Consider the following 15349-nt stretch of genomic DNA (forward strand, 5'->3'; position numbering starts at 1 on the left):
TTCTTGCATGGCTTCATCTCTGTCCTCAGTTCCTCTTTTTTTTTTTTTTTGCAGGGCAATGAGGGTTAAGTGACTTGCCCAGGGTCACACAGCTAGTGAGTGTCAAGTGTCTGAGGCTGGATTTGAACTCAGGGCCTCCTGAATCCAGGGCTGATACTTTATCCACCGCACCACCCAGCTGCCCTTCTTCATCTCTGTCCTCAACTTTCATTTGGGCAATTCCACTTTTGATTTCCTGTGGACTCGGTTTCTCCTGTGACTCCCAGGGCATTGTCATCTACTACTGAGCCATAAAAAGATGTTTGCTGTTGCTGAAGAAAACAGTCAGTCCATTTGCTTTCACCCTCAAGCTCTGGGGTGGAGAGTGAAGGGCACACAGCTGGGAGTCCCAACTGATGAGTGAATCCACAGATGCGTTTAGTAAGGAGAGGTGGCCATCAGTTGCCCTTGAGACCATGAGAATCACTATGTTTCAAAAAAGAGAAAGAGGATTATATCCCGTGAAGTTTTCATTTCTTTACAATTCAGCATCTATGGGGCTGGGGGTATTTGTTTGTTTGTTTGGTTTGTTTTTAAGGCTAGGTTTTTTTATCTTGCCTGGGCAGCAAGCCACTCATGGGCCAATCCCATTGCCTATCAGCACAGAAACTTTGAACTGCTCCATTTTCAGTCCAGGCTGGTTTGGAACAGGTAGGTAGCCTTAGGTAGCCTAGTAGCCCCCCCACTCTCAGGGGCTCACCATACCAGAATTCACATGGGCACCCTATCTGTTTTAGTCCTGTTACTTCTCAGAACTTCCAAACTCAAGCAATCCATTGGCTTTAGTCTCCCTGATCACAGATTGCATGAGTGCATTGCTACTATGCCCAGCTAGAGCAGGGGTTCTTAATCTGGGGAATCTGTAAATGTGTTATTTTATGTTTTTATTATATTGTTTCAATATAATGGATTTCCTCTGTAATCCTGTGAATTTTGTATTATACACTTAAAAGCGTCATTCTAATTATGGGCCCATACATTCCCCCAGACTGCCAAAGATTCTAGAAGGTTCCTTGCTTCTTGCTTCTCTTAAAGAAGTTGCATTGGCCAGAATTCAGGGCAGAAACAGATAGAGGAACTACAGAAACTGACAGATTTTAGTGCAGTGGGAAGGAGGACAATATTCTAATATGATATTTTTGTCACTATCAGGTATGACAAATGGTGAAAATACAGAAGATTTGAGGGAAAGAAAGATAGTGGCTGATTATAGATAGGTTTAGAATGAGAACACTCCATGACAGAGGTTCTTGACTTTTTCTTTTGAGTCACAGACCCCCTTGGCAGTCTGAAAAACCTATGGATGCATTCTCAGAATCATATTTTTTTTTTTTTTAGTGAGGCAATTGGGGTTAAGTGACTTGCCCAGGGTCACACAGCTAGTAAGTGTTAAGTGTCTGAGGCCGGATTTAAACTCAGGTCCTCCTGACTCCAGGGCCGGTGCTCTATCCACTGCACCACCTAGCTGCCCCCACAGAATCATACTTTAAATGGACAACATTGTTGCTGTTGTTTGTCCTTTGTTTTCAAAGAGGACCATGACAGATGTCATGACTTGCACTGAATTGGATTTAAATGAAGCAGGATTGTGCAAAATCACCATCACTCAATCATCTGGAGTCATCTGGGTCCAGTAGCAAGATATGTTATCAGGATGACTGATTGGGGTTAAGTGACTTGCCCAGGGTCACACAGGTAGTGTCTGAGGTGAGATACGAACTTAGGTCCTCCCACCTTCAGGGCCAGTGCTCTATCCACTGTACCACCTAGCTGCCCCAAATGCATAACATAAAATCCATAGGATTACAAAAGAAACCAATCATACTCAAATACAGTTATTGCAATATTTAAGAAAAACCAAAAAGGGAACCCAGATTAAGGACTCTTGCACTTACAGAAAGCCTTTTCTCTTAGGGCATCCAATTATCTTGCAGGGAATGTTCTTTCAATAGTAAGAAAATTATTTATGTCATGATATGGCTTTCTTACAATAATTCTCCTAACATTTATTCAGATATTTATAGACAATGACCCTAAAGGAAGATGGGGACTCCAAGCATCCTTCCTGGAAAGGGAAAGTATAAATTCCTCCCCACCTCACACCCTCCCAAAAATACACACATACACACACACACACACACACACACACACTTTTTTTCCAGGAATGACATATTTTCAAAGCTTAAAGAGAGAGTACTTCTTGCTTATGTTGAAAGAAAAATAACCAGAGACAGAGTGTTTTCAAAAGGAAATGTTCCTACCCTATAATTTCAAACACAAAAAAAGACCAAACTTGACACACAAAAGAAAAAAATTCCCCTCTACTTTTTCCTGCACATTAACTTAATTTCTAGAAATCCCAAAGAAAAACCAAGTGGAAGCAGAAAAATAGGAATAAGTCTTGTTTTTATCATATATATAAAACTATATTGCAATATATTCATACATAGTAAAGAAAACAATTTTAATTAACCAAATAAATAAGGAAAGAAAGGAGAAATAAAGAGAAAGCAGTAGTACACTCACTTAGGTCATAAAAAATGCAGTTGGGTTGGAGCTATACTAAGAAAAGGGAAAATCAAATGATACAATCCCAAATATTCTTGGCACCAAGAAAGAACTCTACTGTTTGCTTTACCCAGAAGCAATGAACAAAAGCAGCTGCCCATTTCCTGAATTTAACTAGATCACTGACTAGCATCCATTGTTCCAAGCTCATAAAACAGTGCTCATTACCATATATCTAGCAGTCCTGACAGGAGTCCCATGAACTGAAAACATGAATAGAGGAGTGTAAGACTAACTGAAGGCAGGTTTATGGAGCAAGAGCTATATTATCTGAAAGGTTTTAAATAAACATTATGCTGAACAATATGCACAAATAGGCTCGTGTTCAAGATGGGGTTTGGGAGGAGAGATGGGTGGAGACCTCGTGCTAAAGTTCTAAACAGGAGTATTAGACTTAAACACAGTAAGCTCTAAACTCAAATTCCACCACCAAGACTTGTAAGCCCTGTGGCCATGAACAAGTCACTTAAGCTCTCTGTGACTAAGTTTTCTCATCTGGAAAATAGAGATAATAATACCTGAGATACCTCCTCCTGCGGTGCTGGAATACTCAAATAAAATAATGCATATAAACACTTTGAAAACGTTAAGGTGAACATATGAACATCAGTTATTAAGCTGATATAGGTGGAGCTGAAAGGAGGCCCCCGAAGCAATTTAATCCAAGGAATCAAAACTTTTTGTGTGATGCCTTTAGCAGTCCTTTTCAAAAGAATTTATTTAAATGCCAAAAAATATATATATAGGCTTGCAAAGAAAACCAATTACAATATTAATACAATTCTTAAAATATTTTTTAAAAGCAAACCTTGTGATGAAGTAATTTGTGCTTCTTTATTAATGCATTAAATAACAAAGCAGCCCTTTTTTTTTTTTTTTTTTTGGTGTTTGGTTTTTTGTGGGGCAATGAGGGTTAAGGGACTTGCCCAGGGTCACACAGCTAGTGTCAAGTGTCTGAGGCCAGATTTGAACTCAGGTCCTTCTGAATGCAGGACCAGTGTTTTATCCACTGCGCCTCCTAGCTACCCCAGCAGTCCATTTTTTAAAATACAGGCAAGCTAAAGGGAAATTTTAATTTTTTAAATACAGGTCAATATGAGGGCTATGGTCAACTTAGCTTACACAGGGACATTCAATTATGAGATGAGTGCTCTTCATCAAGGCAATATGGGGCACATCATGCTGGACATCCAATCAATTTTCTTTTTTTTTGGTTCGATGGTTATGAATGTTGAATATCCTCATTCTCAGAAATGTTTTGTTACAAATGGAAATAAAGCTTCCATAACTTAAAGTAGGCTTATCTCAAGCAGCAGTACATAGAAAGACTTTACTTATACGCAGCCCCAAAGCCTAATACCACAGCAGTGAAGTTGTGATAAGCATGAATGATATTGAGATATCTGTAACAATTATAATATGCTATAATGTAAACCTTATAGTATATTAGATTATAGATTATAATATATCATATAATAACACCACAATATACAAATATTTATGATTTTTATTGGTGACAAAGTCACAGGTACTGCTAATACTACTTTGGTTTGTTGCCTACATTTGTAATTGAAGACAATGCTAAACTTCAATTAGAGGTCAGTGATTTTTTTTCCCATTAAAAATAAATCTAATTTTTGTTCCATCCAAGATTATGGACCCCCTTAAATCTCTTCATGGATCTCAGATTAAGAAACCATACTCCAGGGGCAGCTAGGTGGTGCAGTGGATAAAGTACCAGCCCTGAATTCAGGAGGACCTGAGTTCAAATCTAGCCTCAGACACTTGACACTTACTAGTTCTGTGACCCTGGGCAAGTCACTTAACCCTCATTGCCCCACCCAAAAAAGGAAGGAAGGAAGGAAGGAAGGAAGGAAGGAAGGAAGGAAGGAAGGAAGAAAGAAAGAAAGAAAGAAAGAAAGAAAGAAAGAAAGAAAGAAAGAAAGAAAGAAAGAAAGAAAGAAAGAAAGAAAGAAAGAAAGAAAAAAAGAAAGAAACCATAGTCCATGTGCATACCCTTTGACCCAGTAATAACACTACTAGATCTGTATCCCAAAGAGATCATAGGAAAGGGAAAAGGACCCACATGTACAAAAATATTTATAGCAGCTCTCTTTGTGGTAGCAAAGAATTGGAAATCAGGGGAATGCCTGAACTAGTTGTGGCATATGAAAGTAATGGAATACTATTTTGCTATAAGAAATGATAAGCCAGCAGATTTCAGAAAAACCTGGGAAGACTTAAGTGGACTGATGCAGTGGAGGAGCAGAACCAGGAGAACACTGTACACAGCAACAGCAACATTGTGTGATGATCAGCTATGATAGACTTGGCTCTTCTCAGCAGTGCAATGGCCCAAGACAATTCCAAAGAACTAATGATAAAAAATGTGTTCCACATCCAGAAAAAAGAACTGTGGAATCTGAATGCAGACTGAACCATACTGTATCTACTTTTTGGCTGTTTTTTTCTCTTTTTTGAGGTTTTTCCCTTTTGCTCTGATTCTTCTTTCACAGCATAACTAATGCAGAAATATGTTTAATGTGATTGTACATATATAACCTATATCAGATTGCTTGCTGTCTTGGGGAGGGGGGAGGGAACAGAGGGAGGGAGAAAAATTTGGAACTAAAAATCTTATGAAAACAAATGTTGAAAACTCTCTTTACATGTAACTGGAAATAATAAAATACTTTTATGATAAAAAAAATCCATAGTCCAATCCAGCTCCCTCATTTTGCAGAAGAGGAAAATGAGTCCCAGGAAGGTAAAAGACTTGTCCCAGGTCACACAGAGCTAGGATTCGAACCCAGGTCCTATTATTAGTATTACTATTTATTGTTCTTCTTCTGTCTCTGAGCAGATGACAAATTCTGAGAGAATCTCTGTAGTCAGAAGAAAGACAAGGTCATGGGGGGGGCGTTGTAGGGGGGAGCAGCTAGGTGGCACAGTGAATAAAGAACCAGTCTAGATTCAGGAGGACCTGAATTCAAATCCAGCCTCAGACACTTGACACTTGCTAGCTGTGTGACCCTGGGCAAGTCATCTAACCCTCATTGCAAAAGAAAGGAAGGAAGGAAGGAAGGAAGGAAGGAAGGAAGGAAGGAAGGAAGGAAGGAAGGAAGGAAGGAAGGAAGGAAGGAAGGAAGGAAGGAAGGAAGGAAGGAAGGAAGGAAGGAAGGAAGTCTAGGCCACCTATAAATATTCCAGGAAAACCATTGTGGAGAAATAATGAGCACAGAGGCAAAAATCATCCAAAAGAGGAAGTTGACTTATCCCAAAGTACTATGAGCCAGGACCATTTATCTCCTCATCTACTTTCTGGAGTACACCAACTTGAAAAAAAGAAAACTTTAACACTGAGTAGTGGAAAAGAATTATTTTTTTAAAAAACACAATCTAACTGTCCTGTTGGCCACTCACTGCACATGACCACCTCATTCCACTGTCACTCCTCCTGCTTGCCACTTGCTTCTTCCCCAAACTCTCTCATTGCCCATAATTCCACACGTTAAAAAAAAAAAGTGGTTCCTTTTGAATTACCACGCAGAGCTGGAAGATTTGGGCACCATTATGGGAAGAGCCAGAAAGCAACAAATCCAATACATTACTTAATCCAGTAGATGGAAAGAGGTTGGATTCTTCACTCAAAACACCAAATGAAATGAGTCCAAAATATCTTTCCATTTTGAAGAGATGTTCAGGCCTTGACAGAACAAATAAAAATCAGAACTACCATAATTCTATGCTCAGTCTCCCCTATGGCTATTGTATGTACTTTGGTGGGAAGGGTCTCATATTTGTGGGTGGGATTTATGAAAATAATCATGAGAACATGGTCATAATAGCTAGCATTTATATAATGCTCTATGGTTTGCAAAATTTTTTACATGTGTTATCTTACCGGCTCCTGTTATTCTTTAATTAGTCTTGGTTTGCCTTCTGTTTAGCCATTACCGTGAGATAACTAGACAATTTGGTCTCTGTCATTATCTATATTCAGAATGTTTCTATCATTCTGTGCTTCTCTTTGATTCCTTGAGATGCTTGGGTGCAAGAACTGGAGACATTATTCGTTAGTAATAAAATCTCTCCAGTGACAAAAAAGATAGAAATATTACACATTCTTTGACACCAAACATCTGTTGATTCCCCAAAGATGACATAATATGTATATAATATATTATATATTATATGTATACTATTATATAATTATATGTATACAATATAATAATATCTGTACATATGCATACATATATTTAAGAGAGCAGCATATGACTGACATATATTCACGTTTAAGGTTCACTGGCAAAGAATAGGAGTGAAGGAATATGCTTTGGCCAGAGCCATTCATAGAGCCAACAGCTGGTAAATAAAAGTCCCGACCACCTCCCTGTTTTCTTCTGCACACTCTTGCTATTTTGGATCTGGGTGTCTTCCAGCCAAGCTGGTAAACCACGAAAGATGGCATCAATCTATCCAGTGGGTCAGGGTTTTTTTCTTTTTCCCTCATGAATCACCCTTCTCCCCCTCATTTCTCAAACCTTAAAGATCTTAAAACATTCCTCTATAAGTGTTACACATCAACATTGCTATGCGTAACACACCCCTCTCCTTTAGCCAACATTGCATAATCATTTTCAGTTTCTCACCAAATGTTCCAACGAAAAGTGTACGTTTCATTTGCCTGTCCTTTCTCCCCATCGAAGTCTTAATCACGCTCTTCCCAATCAACCTCCCCCTCCATCTCAGTGAACCATATCTGAACCCTGTCCAATCTGCAGCACTGCTCTTAATGTAGTAGCTTCTCTAGCCTCCTATGCCACCTGCTCTGTTCCAACTGTCAGAATATAAAAGACACAAATTACTGTTTCACGCCCCCTTTTAAATTAACTCCTTAAAATTACTTTTCAAGACCCTCAAGCTCTTTAGTCTAATTTCATCTGTCATCACTTGTGATTACTGAATCCAATCTTCATCTGTCCCACCCATAATGTAATTTCGTACAAGTTCCTTACTTCTCCTGGTACAGGAAAAAAAGGCTAAGAATGTAGGAATCTCTGCCAACATGAAATGCCCCAAGTATATGAGTCCGGTCAGGGGGATGACCTCCCTAAATTGGGGCAGGTTTCTTATGCTTTTCTCTTCCATTGCACAAAAGGGTGGTGCCTCCTTTCAGCTGTAGAGCTACATATGGCCAAGGTTTCTCCAGGGAAAAAGAAAACACACACATACTTGCATATACGTGCGCACACACACACACACACACACACACACACACACACACACACATTCACTTGAATGGATGGAACATCAACAAAAGCACCAAAATTCTAAATAAAGCATCAGCTGATTTTGTCTACAACTATTGGCCTCCTGTTTCTCCCCTGAAAAACCTCAACAACCATGACCACTAAGTGACCACTGTTATTTAGAACTAATTCCTGACTCCGTCTTCCTTCCCCTGCTACTTCACCTAGCTCTCTTATCCCATACATCTCTACCTAGTCACAATTCTCCTCTACCTCAGTCTTTGCATTGGCCTCTTAATCTAATAAACCTCAATTTCATCATTAATTCCTCCTCGTCATGAATTGGGCTTTCCACTTTTATCATCATGTCAGTCATAAGTCTTTCCAGTACTTGCTACTCCTTATGACACCTCATCCTTCCACTCTTAATGCTTCCTGGGGGGCAGCTAGGTGGTGCAGTGGATAGAGCACCCGACCTGGATTCAGGAGGGCCTGCGTTCAAATCTGGCCTCAGGACACTTGACCAATAGCTGTGTGACCGGGCAAGTCACTTAACCTCAATTGCCTCACCAAAATAAATGAATGAATGAATAAAAACATAAATGGAAATAAAAGTACTTGCTGCCCCTTGAGCTCCAGTCCCACATTCCCAACTGCATGGTGGAACTCTTCATTTGAATGTCCTATTGGCACTTCAGATTCAACATCTCTAAAACTCCACCCATGCTTCTACATTTGGCCCTCTTCCATTGTTCCTATTTCTCTTGATGACATCAATATAGTCCTAGTTACCCAGACCTAAATATTAATTCCACCCTGTCATTAGATATGACAATTGAAGGTTCACTGACAACTTTGATAGAAGGAGTATAAGTGGTGCGATATTAGGCACTCACAGGGGCAGGAAAGGTATTCAGATTGGTGATCCGGTGATCCAGTGGGTAGAGCACTGGATTTACAGTCAGGAAGGCCTGAGTTCAAATTACACCTCAAATACTTACTAGCTGTGTGACCCTGGGCAAGTCACTTAACCTGTTTGCCTCGGTTTCTTATAATTACAGCACCTACCTCCCAGGATTGTTATGAGAATAAAATGAGGTAATATTTGTAAAGTACATTGTGTACTTTTAAACCACTATATAAATACAAGGTCCCCCTGCTTCCCATTGCTACTTACAAACTTTTTCCCTGCCACTGTCATTCTGCAGCATCACTTCCCCTCATAGTCTTGCCCTTTGATTTTATTGCCCTGGCTACAATCCCTTGTGCACCCTTCTGGCACTTAGAACAGTGCCTGGCACATAGTAGGTACTCAATAAATATTTATCGAATGACTGATTGATTGCTATCATTCACCAGCTTCTAGAATCACTTTCTCACATGCCTACATGGTTTTAGCATCTGAATCACGGTCTTCCATGATCTTCACTCCAATCTCTATTCTTGTCCTTAGGGATCAAAGTTACATTCATGACCTTTGGACTTAATATTCAAGATGTCAACTTTCCCTCTACCTCAGCATCCCACAAGACTTGACATACCTTATATGGACGTGCACTACTAACCAAAACCTTTCCACATCTCTGAAATGAAGCTGTATTTTGTTTCTCTTTGCTCATGCTTCCTACCTCTGCCACTCTCTCATTCTTCACTCTTCCCTGCAGAGTATCCTCATCACAAACTACAATATCTCCACCCCTCTTGATTCTCCCAGTCCATCTTATATCAAACATTTAGAGCTGGAAAGGGGTGTTGGAGTGATCCAATCAACCTCTTCTTACAGATAAGGAACTGAATCACAAGACGTGACATGCTTGCCACAGGATCAATTGGCATCGGAAGCAGGTTTTGAACCCAAGATTTCCAGATTCCAAGTCTCTCACTCCAACTCTGGCTACACCGCTCTCTCTCTCTCTTCAGTATCAGCCCAAATAATTAGCCATTTCAACAAGGAACCATCACCTGCCTTTACACCTGCTGTCCTTTCCTTGTCTTCATGCTGTCCCTAGCCCAATTATGTTGGCCTGGGGGAAATTAAATTCATGTTATCCAGTCTCAAATTGCCTCTTGATAATCCTTTTATTGATCTGATTGACTCCTCTCTCAGTGACAGCTCCAAGCCCCTCCTGACATCTCAAGATCCTGATTTTCCACCATCTCCCTTGTCTCTCAGCAGAGGATCCTGTCACCTACTTTACTCAGATGATTAAGATCATCTGTCTTCATCTCTTTCTACTCTCACATCCTCATGAAACATGTCTATATCTTCACCCATCTTCACCCTTGCGTCTCATTTCAGAAATGAAGACCCTACTCCTCGAAAGGCATAACCCTTTCCACTTGCGCTCTTGATCCCTTTTTGTCTCCTCAGGAGATTGATTACAGCGAACGATAATTTCTCCTCTCTCCCAAATGCATACGCTCCCTCTCTACTGACTACCTACAAACTATGCTCAGATCTCTTCTCTCCTAAAAACAATCTCCTTGATCCCTGACATTCCTCGAAGGTATCTCTTTTATTTCTCCTTCCCTACACTGCTAAATGTGCTAGAAAAACAATTGTGAATACTCAATCGCCTCCACTTTCCCTTGCTACCCACTCACTTCTCAACCCTATGCAATCTAGGCTTCCAACCTAATCATACTATAATACTGTTCTTATGAAAGTTGCCAGCCTTCTTAATTGTCAGACACCATTAACGGCCTTCTCTCAGAACTCAGTATCTTTGACCTTACTGCACCTTTGGCACTGTTATCCCCCATTCTTTCTGGATTAATTGATGGATGGATGGATAGATGGATTCACCTTATCCTCCCAAATCTAAGTGTGGGTTACCCCCAAAAGCACAGCCCTTATCATTTTTCTCTTCTCTTTCTTTACTCTCCCCCCACCATGATCTTATCTGTTCCCATGGATTCAATAATCATTCCTTGCAGACAATTTCCAATTTTTTATATCCAGCTCTAATTTCTCCCCTGAGCTTTAGGCCTGCCTGATGGACTTCTCCATTTCAGTGTCCTACTGGCACCCTCAAACTCAACGTGCCTGAAACCGAGCTCACTCTTTCAACTTGCCCCTCCTCCCAACGTCCCTATTTCTGTTTATGACACCAACATACTCCTAGTTACCCAGGACTAAATATTAATTTTATCCTTAACTCTTCTCTCAGCCCTCATATCCAGTTACTTGCTACAGTCTTCCTATTAACTCTGCCCTTCTGATATCTCACAGGCCTCTCCTCTGTACCTACAGTGCCCCCAGGGAAGAAGCTATAATAATAGCCAGGGAGAGGTGATGAGGCCTGAAATAAATAAGCAGACAAAAATAAATGAATGAATGAATAAACAAATGGATGGATGGATGGATGGATGGATGGATGGATGGATGGATGGATGGATGGATGGATAAATAAATAAACATATATACATATATAAATATGTACATTTATATGTGTATACATATACATATATATGAAATGAACTTAATGAGCATCAACAAACATGAAACATTTCTATTTGCAAAGCAACAGAGCGATTGTATATGAAGCTCTTGACTCTATTACATACAGTTTTTAAAAGGTAACACAGGAGTTACACATAGTAACAATAAACTATACAGTAGATTATAACACAGACCTGCTTGTCTGTATCCCTTCTGAAATTCTTTCTGTCTTCTGTGTACTTTTAAAAATATTTCAATAATTTTTTTCTTTTTTTTCCACATGTACTACCTCTATCCACACACTATCCCTTCATGCATGCACATACCTATATACATGCACAAGCATGCACACACAAAAATAAATGCCCTCCCTTGAACAAATCAGAAGAGTCAAATAACAACTAATGCCATGTATTGGCAGTGTCATAAACACCGCATCTTCTCCTGTGCCTCTTGTATCTATCACCTCTCTGCCAAGAAGCAAGAAACATCATGATAAGTCATTGCTTTGACTAGCGTTCTTAAGTCTTTCAAATTTGCCTTCCTTTTATTCAAATCATCCACGTTTCTCTGAGTCCATTCCTTTCCTCACTTCTTGCAATGCTGTCCTCATCCTTCTTCTCTTTCTGAGTGGTTGCTAAAAGAAACTGAGGTTCGGGCCCTCATCACTTTCTCACCAATCATAGTTTCCTGATTGGTCTGATCTGTCTACCTCTAGTATTTCCTACATCGATGTATGAAATAGATGTAGATATATACACACATATACATATCTATAGAAAGAGAGATGTATGTATATGCATATATACATAAATCCAAATATATGGATACCTGTCTATATAGCTTTGTGTATATGCATGCGTGTTTATACATGTATACATACACATGTGGTTGCATAAATACGTGTGTGGCCTGTGTTTGTGTACATGCGTGTATACATACATATACACAAACACACATGTATGTATATGTGTAAAATATGGTCCCATGAGAGAAGCAACAACAAGGATAATAATTGTAGCACGAGGTGGTTTGTCTCTATTATGGAAGAGATCCAGCACAGGGTCCACATGAAAAATTCCAAGCTTTTTTGATGGTAGAATTCTTCCAGTGGCTCCTGTTTTCAGATGACATTGTGTGGATTACAGCAAACCCTGGAGTACTGCAAAGTCTCCAAAGTGATCAGAGGATCATGCATTGACACCTAAAAGGAAGGAACCTGAGACAAGATCAGCTAGTCTAACTCCTCAATTTACAGATGAGGAAAGCCAAGACACTGATTTGCCCACAGTCACAGAGGGGTTAACTGTCAGAGCCAGGATTCAAAGCTAGGGCCTTGGATTCCCCATTTTTTCTCCACTATTCCAAACATAATTATTCAAAAAGGTTTGGCTTTACTATCCACACAGGAAAAACCAACTGGATGAAAAAGGTATCTATGATCCCAGAGGACTGATATTGAAGCATGCCTATTCCCCTCAACAGAGAACTCACAGGCAACAAGGTGCATAATAAGACATAGCCAATACATTGATGTATTTACTTGACTCAATTTCTTTGTTATAGGGCTGCCTTCTTTGAGGCAGGAAGAATCACTTGGAAGTGACAAATAGATATTTAAATAAGCATCAACAAAACATTTATTTTTTAAAATGCTTACTGTCCAGAATCAGGCATGTGGCTGGATGGGGAACTCATAGAGTTGGCACATTGGTGTCTACCTAGACTAACACTGTGGATTTTCACTGTGGAAACTGCAAATTGCTTTTAATAATCCCTAAACTTCTCTCTGAAACAAAGGCCCATCTTTTTAAGATTATTATTGTTTCACTGATGCTATGTGTATGTGAGTCACAGAACTACTACCATCTCCACAGAATCAATGTCATCCAAAGGCAATGGTGAGCATGTACATGGTATGGGGAGATGTGTTGGCATGTTACCAAGAAAGGTTTGCCCAGATGAAGCAGTGCAAAAGATACCAGCAAAAAAATAGATGAGTAGAAAAGGAAATGGGGCAGTCACTAGTACCTATGCAATGTCAAAAAATCTCGATGAAATCCTCAGCATCTTTGATGGGATCTTGAGGAGGATTTACAGACATGAATAAGAGACAGCTAGGATGAGATAAGGGGAAGCTAGTTGGCACACTGTGTGTAGAGTCAGGAAGTCATGAGTTCAAATCTAGCCTCAGACTAGCTGTGTGACCTCCAACAAGTCACTTGACCCTATTTGTATCCATTTCCTCATCTGTAAAATGAACAGGAGAAAGAAATGGAAAACAACTCCAGTATCTTTGCCAAGAAAACCCCAAGTGGGGTCACAAAGAGTTGGACAAAACTGAACAGGATGAAATAGCATGTATTAGTGGTGATGTGTACCACCAGAGGGAATTCCATTATCGATGAGCTCACAAAAACATGGAAATGAGATGTAAAAATGCAAAACTGTTGAATTGAAAGAACCCCACAATTACTCTGTATCCTTTCCTTTTCCCCTCCTTGCTAGCCAACCATCATGGAACACATGAGTCTAAAACATCAGTTCCGACAAAAGGACCCAAAGCCTAGATCCTTGGAGCTACCTACACCTTCCCTCCCAAATCTGGTCATCCTTTGCCAGGCACTATTCCATTTTAAAGCCACATACAGTTACAGGACTAGCAGGGCCTTCTGGCCCAAGAGACAAAAGATCCTATGTGAAAAGTAGCCAGAAAAGCCTCTAAATCTTCCCAGTTATTTCCCATTAAAAATTTGCCCTTAAACACGTAGCTCTAACAATCTGATCTGCCCCACTACAAATTGAAGATAGAATTTTTAAAAGGTCATAATATCATGATTCTCATAGGAGATTCCATTTGTGTTCTTACCCAGTAAACTCCTAAAGCAGCATACTAATAACATGAGACATTCCTCTTTTCTATCAGGCCAGTAGAATCTAACTTTAGGACGTCAATCACCAAGCTCCCCAAGATTCTGTGACTGCCTTTCCACAGGATTAAGGAGATGGCTGGAAGAAGAAGCCAGTCCTCCAAAAAAGTACTCACTGAGTGGTTTGAGGATGCTACTGCTCGACTCATCAGCATTCTCCACATCGGACTTGTCAGAATAGTTCTCCGAGTTTCTTTCCTTCTCCCTCCTCTCCTTGTGGCCTGCCTTCCTCTTGTGACGCCTCCGCCTTCGGTAGCTCTTCGGCACGTGAACCCCAATGTAAATGGTATGGTGACCTAAGAGAGGCAAACAAATCATTGGTCATTCTGGATTATAGTCTTTTTCTTGTTCAGGCGTTACACTGATGAGAAGACAGAAGAAAATGTCTGAGCAGTGGAGCAGTGTCATCATCCTGGATTTGACCACTAACTGAAATCTGGAGATAGAAATGATTTCCCTAATAGGATTCACTCAGCCACAGTTTAATTACAAAGTTTTAAAAACCCACAGGTGACTTAAAGAGCTAATTAACTCCCAAGTTATAGAGCTTTAGGGTTTGGGGAAGGTTTATCCCCAACACAGTTATCCTTTCCACATAATGAGTTTCCCCATTTTGGTTTTGATATATTGTGGATTGGCATAAGAAATTAAATGGGAATTTGGGGGGAGTTTGGCAGAAGCCACAGATGACACGTGAAGGCCAGCAAATGACACAGAAAAAGTTTAGAAACTCAGAAATCCATAAAATATGTGCATAGTATTGTATAATATCAACAAATTATATATTCTAATGGCATAATAATTCAGACTTCTCTGGTACAAAGGGAAGATGAAGACATATATGGATTTGCTAGATCACAGGAGCATTGCATGGATGGAGTGCGAAGCCCAGAGTCAGGAAGACCCAACTTCCTGAGCTCAAATCTGACCTCAGACACTGAATAGCTAGGTGACACTGGGTGAGTCATTTAACCCTGCTTTCCTCAGTTTCCTCATCTGTAAAAATGAGCTGGAGAAGGAAATGGCAAACCGTTTCAGTGTCTTTGCCAAGAAAACCCCAAATGGGGTCATGAAGAGTTGGACAATCCTGAAAATAACTGAATAACAAAAACAACATA

The 15349-nt window shown here is 39.9% G+C and overlaps 1 protein-coding gene across 6 annotated transcripts in view; it reads right to left on the minus strand.

Annotated features, from left to right (window-relative positions):
- The window catches only part of SLC4A4 (solute carrier family 4 member 4), a 432216-nt gene that overhangs the window by 329567 nt on the left and 87300 nt on the right, over positions 1 to 15349 (minus strand). For all 6 annotated transcript variants that reach the window (XM_043971103.1, XM_043971104.1, XM_043971100.1 and 3 more), the window contains one exon: positions 14348 to 14527. In XM_043971103.1, the coding sequence (XP_043827038.1) occupies positions 14348 to 14527 (180 nt within the window). The remainder of the gene's footprint in view (positions 1 to 14347; positions 14528 to 15349) is intronic.

Source organism: Dromiciops gliroides, chromosome 6 (assembly GCF_019393635.1).
Source record: "Dromiciops gliroides isolate mDroGli1 chromosome 6, mDroGli1.pri, whole genome shotgun sequence".
NCBI lineage: Eukaryota > Metazoa > Chordata > Mammalia > Microbiotheria > Microbiotheriidae > Dromiciops > Dromiciops gliroides.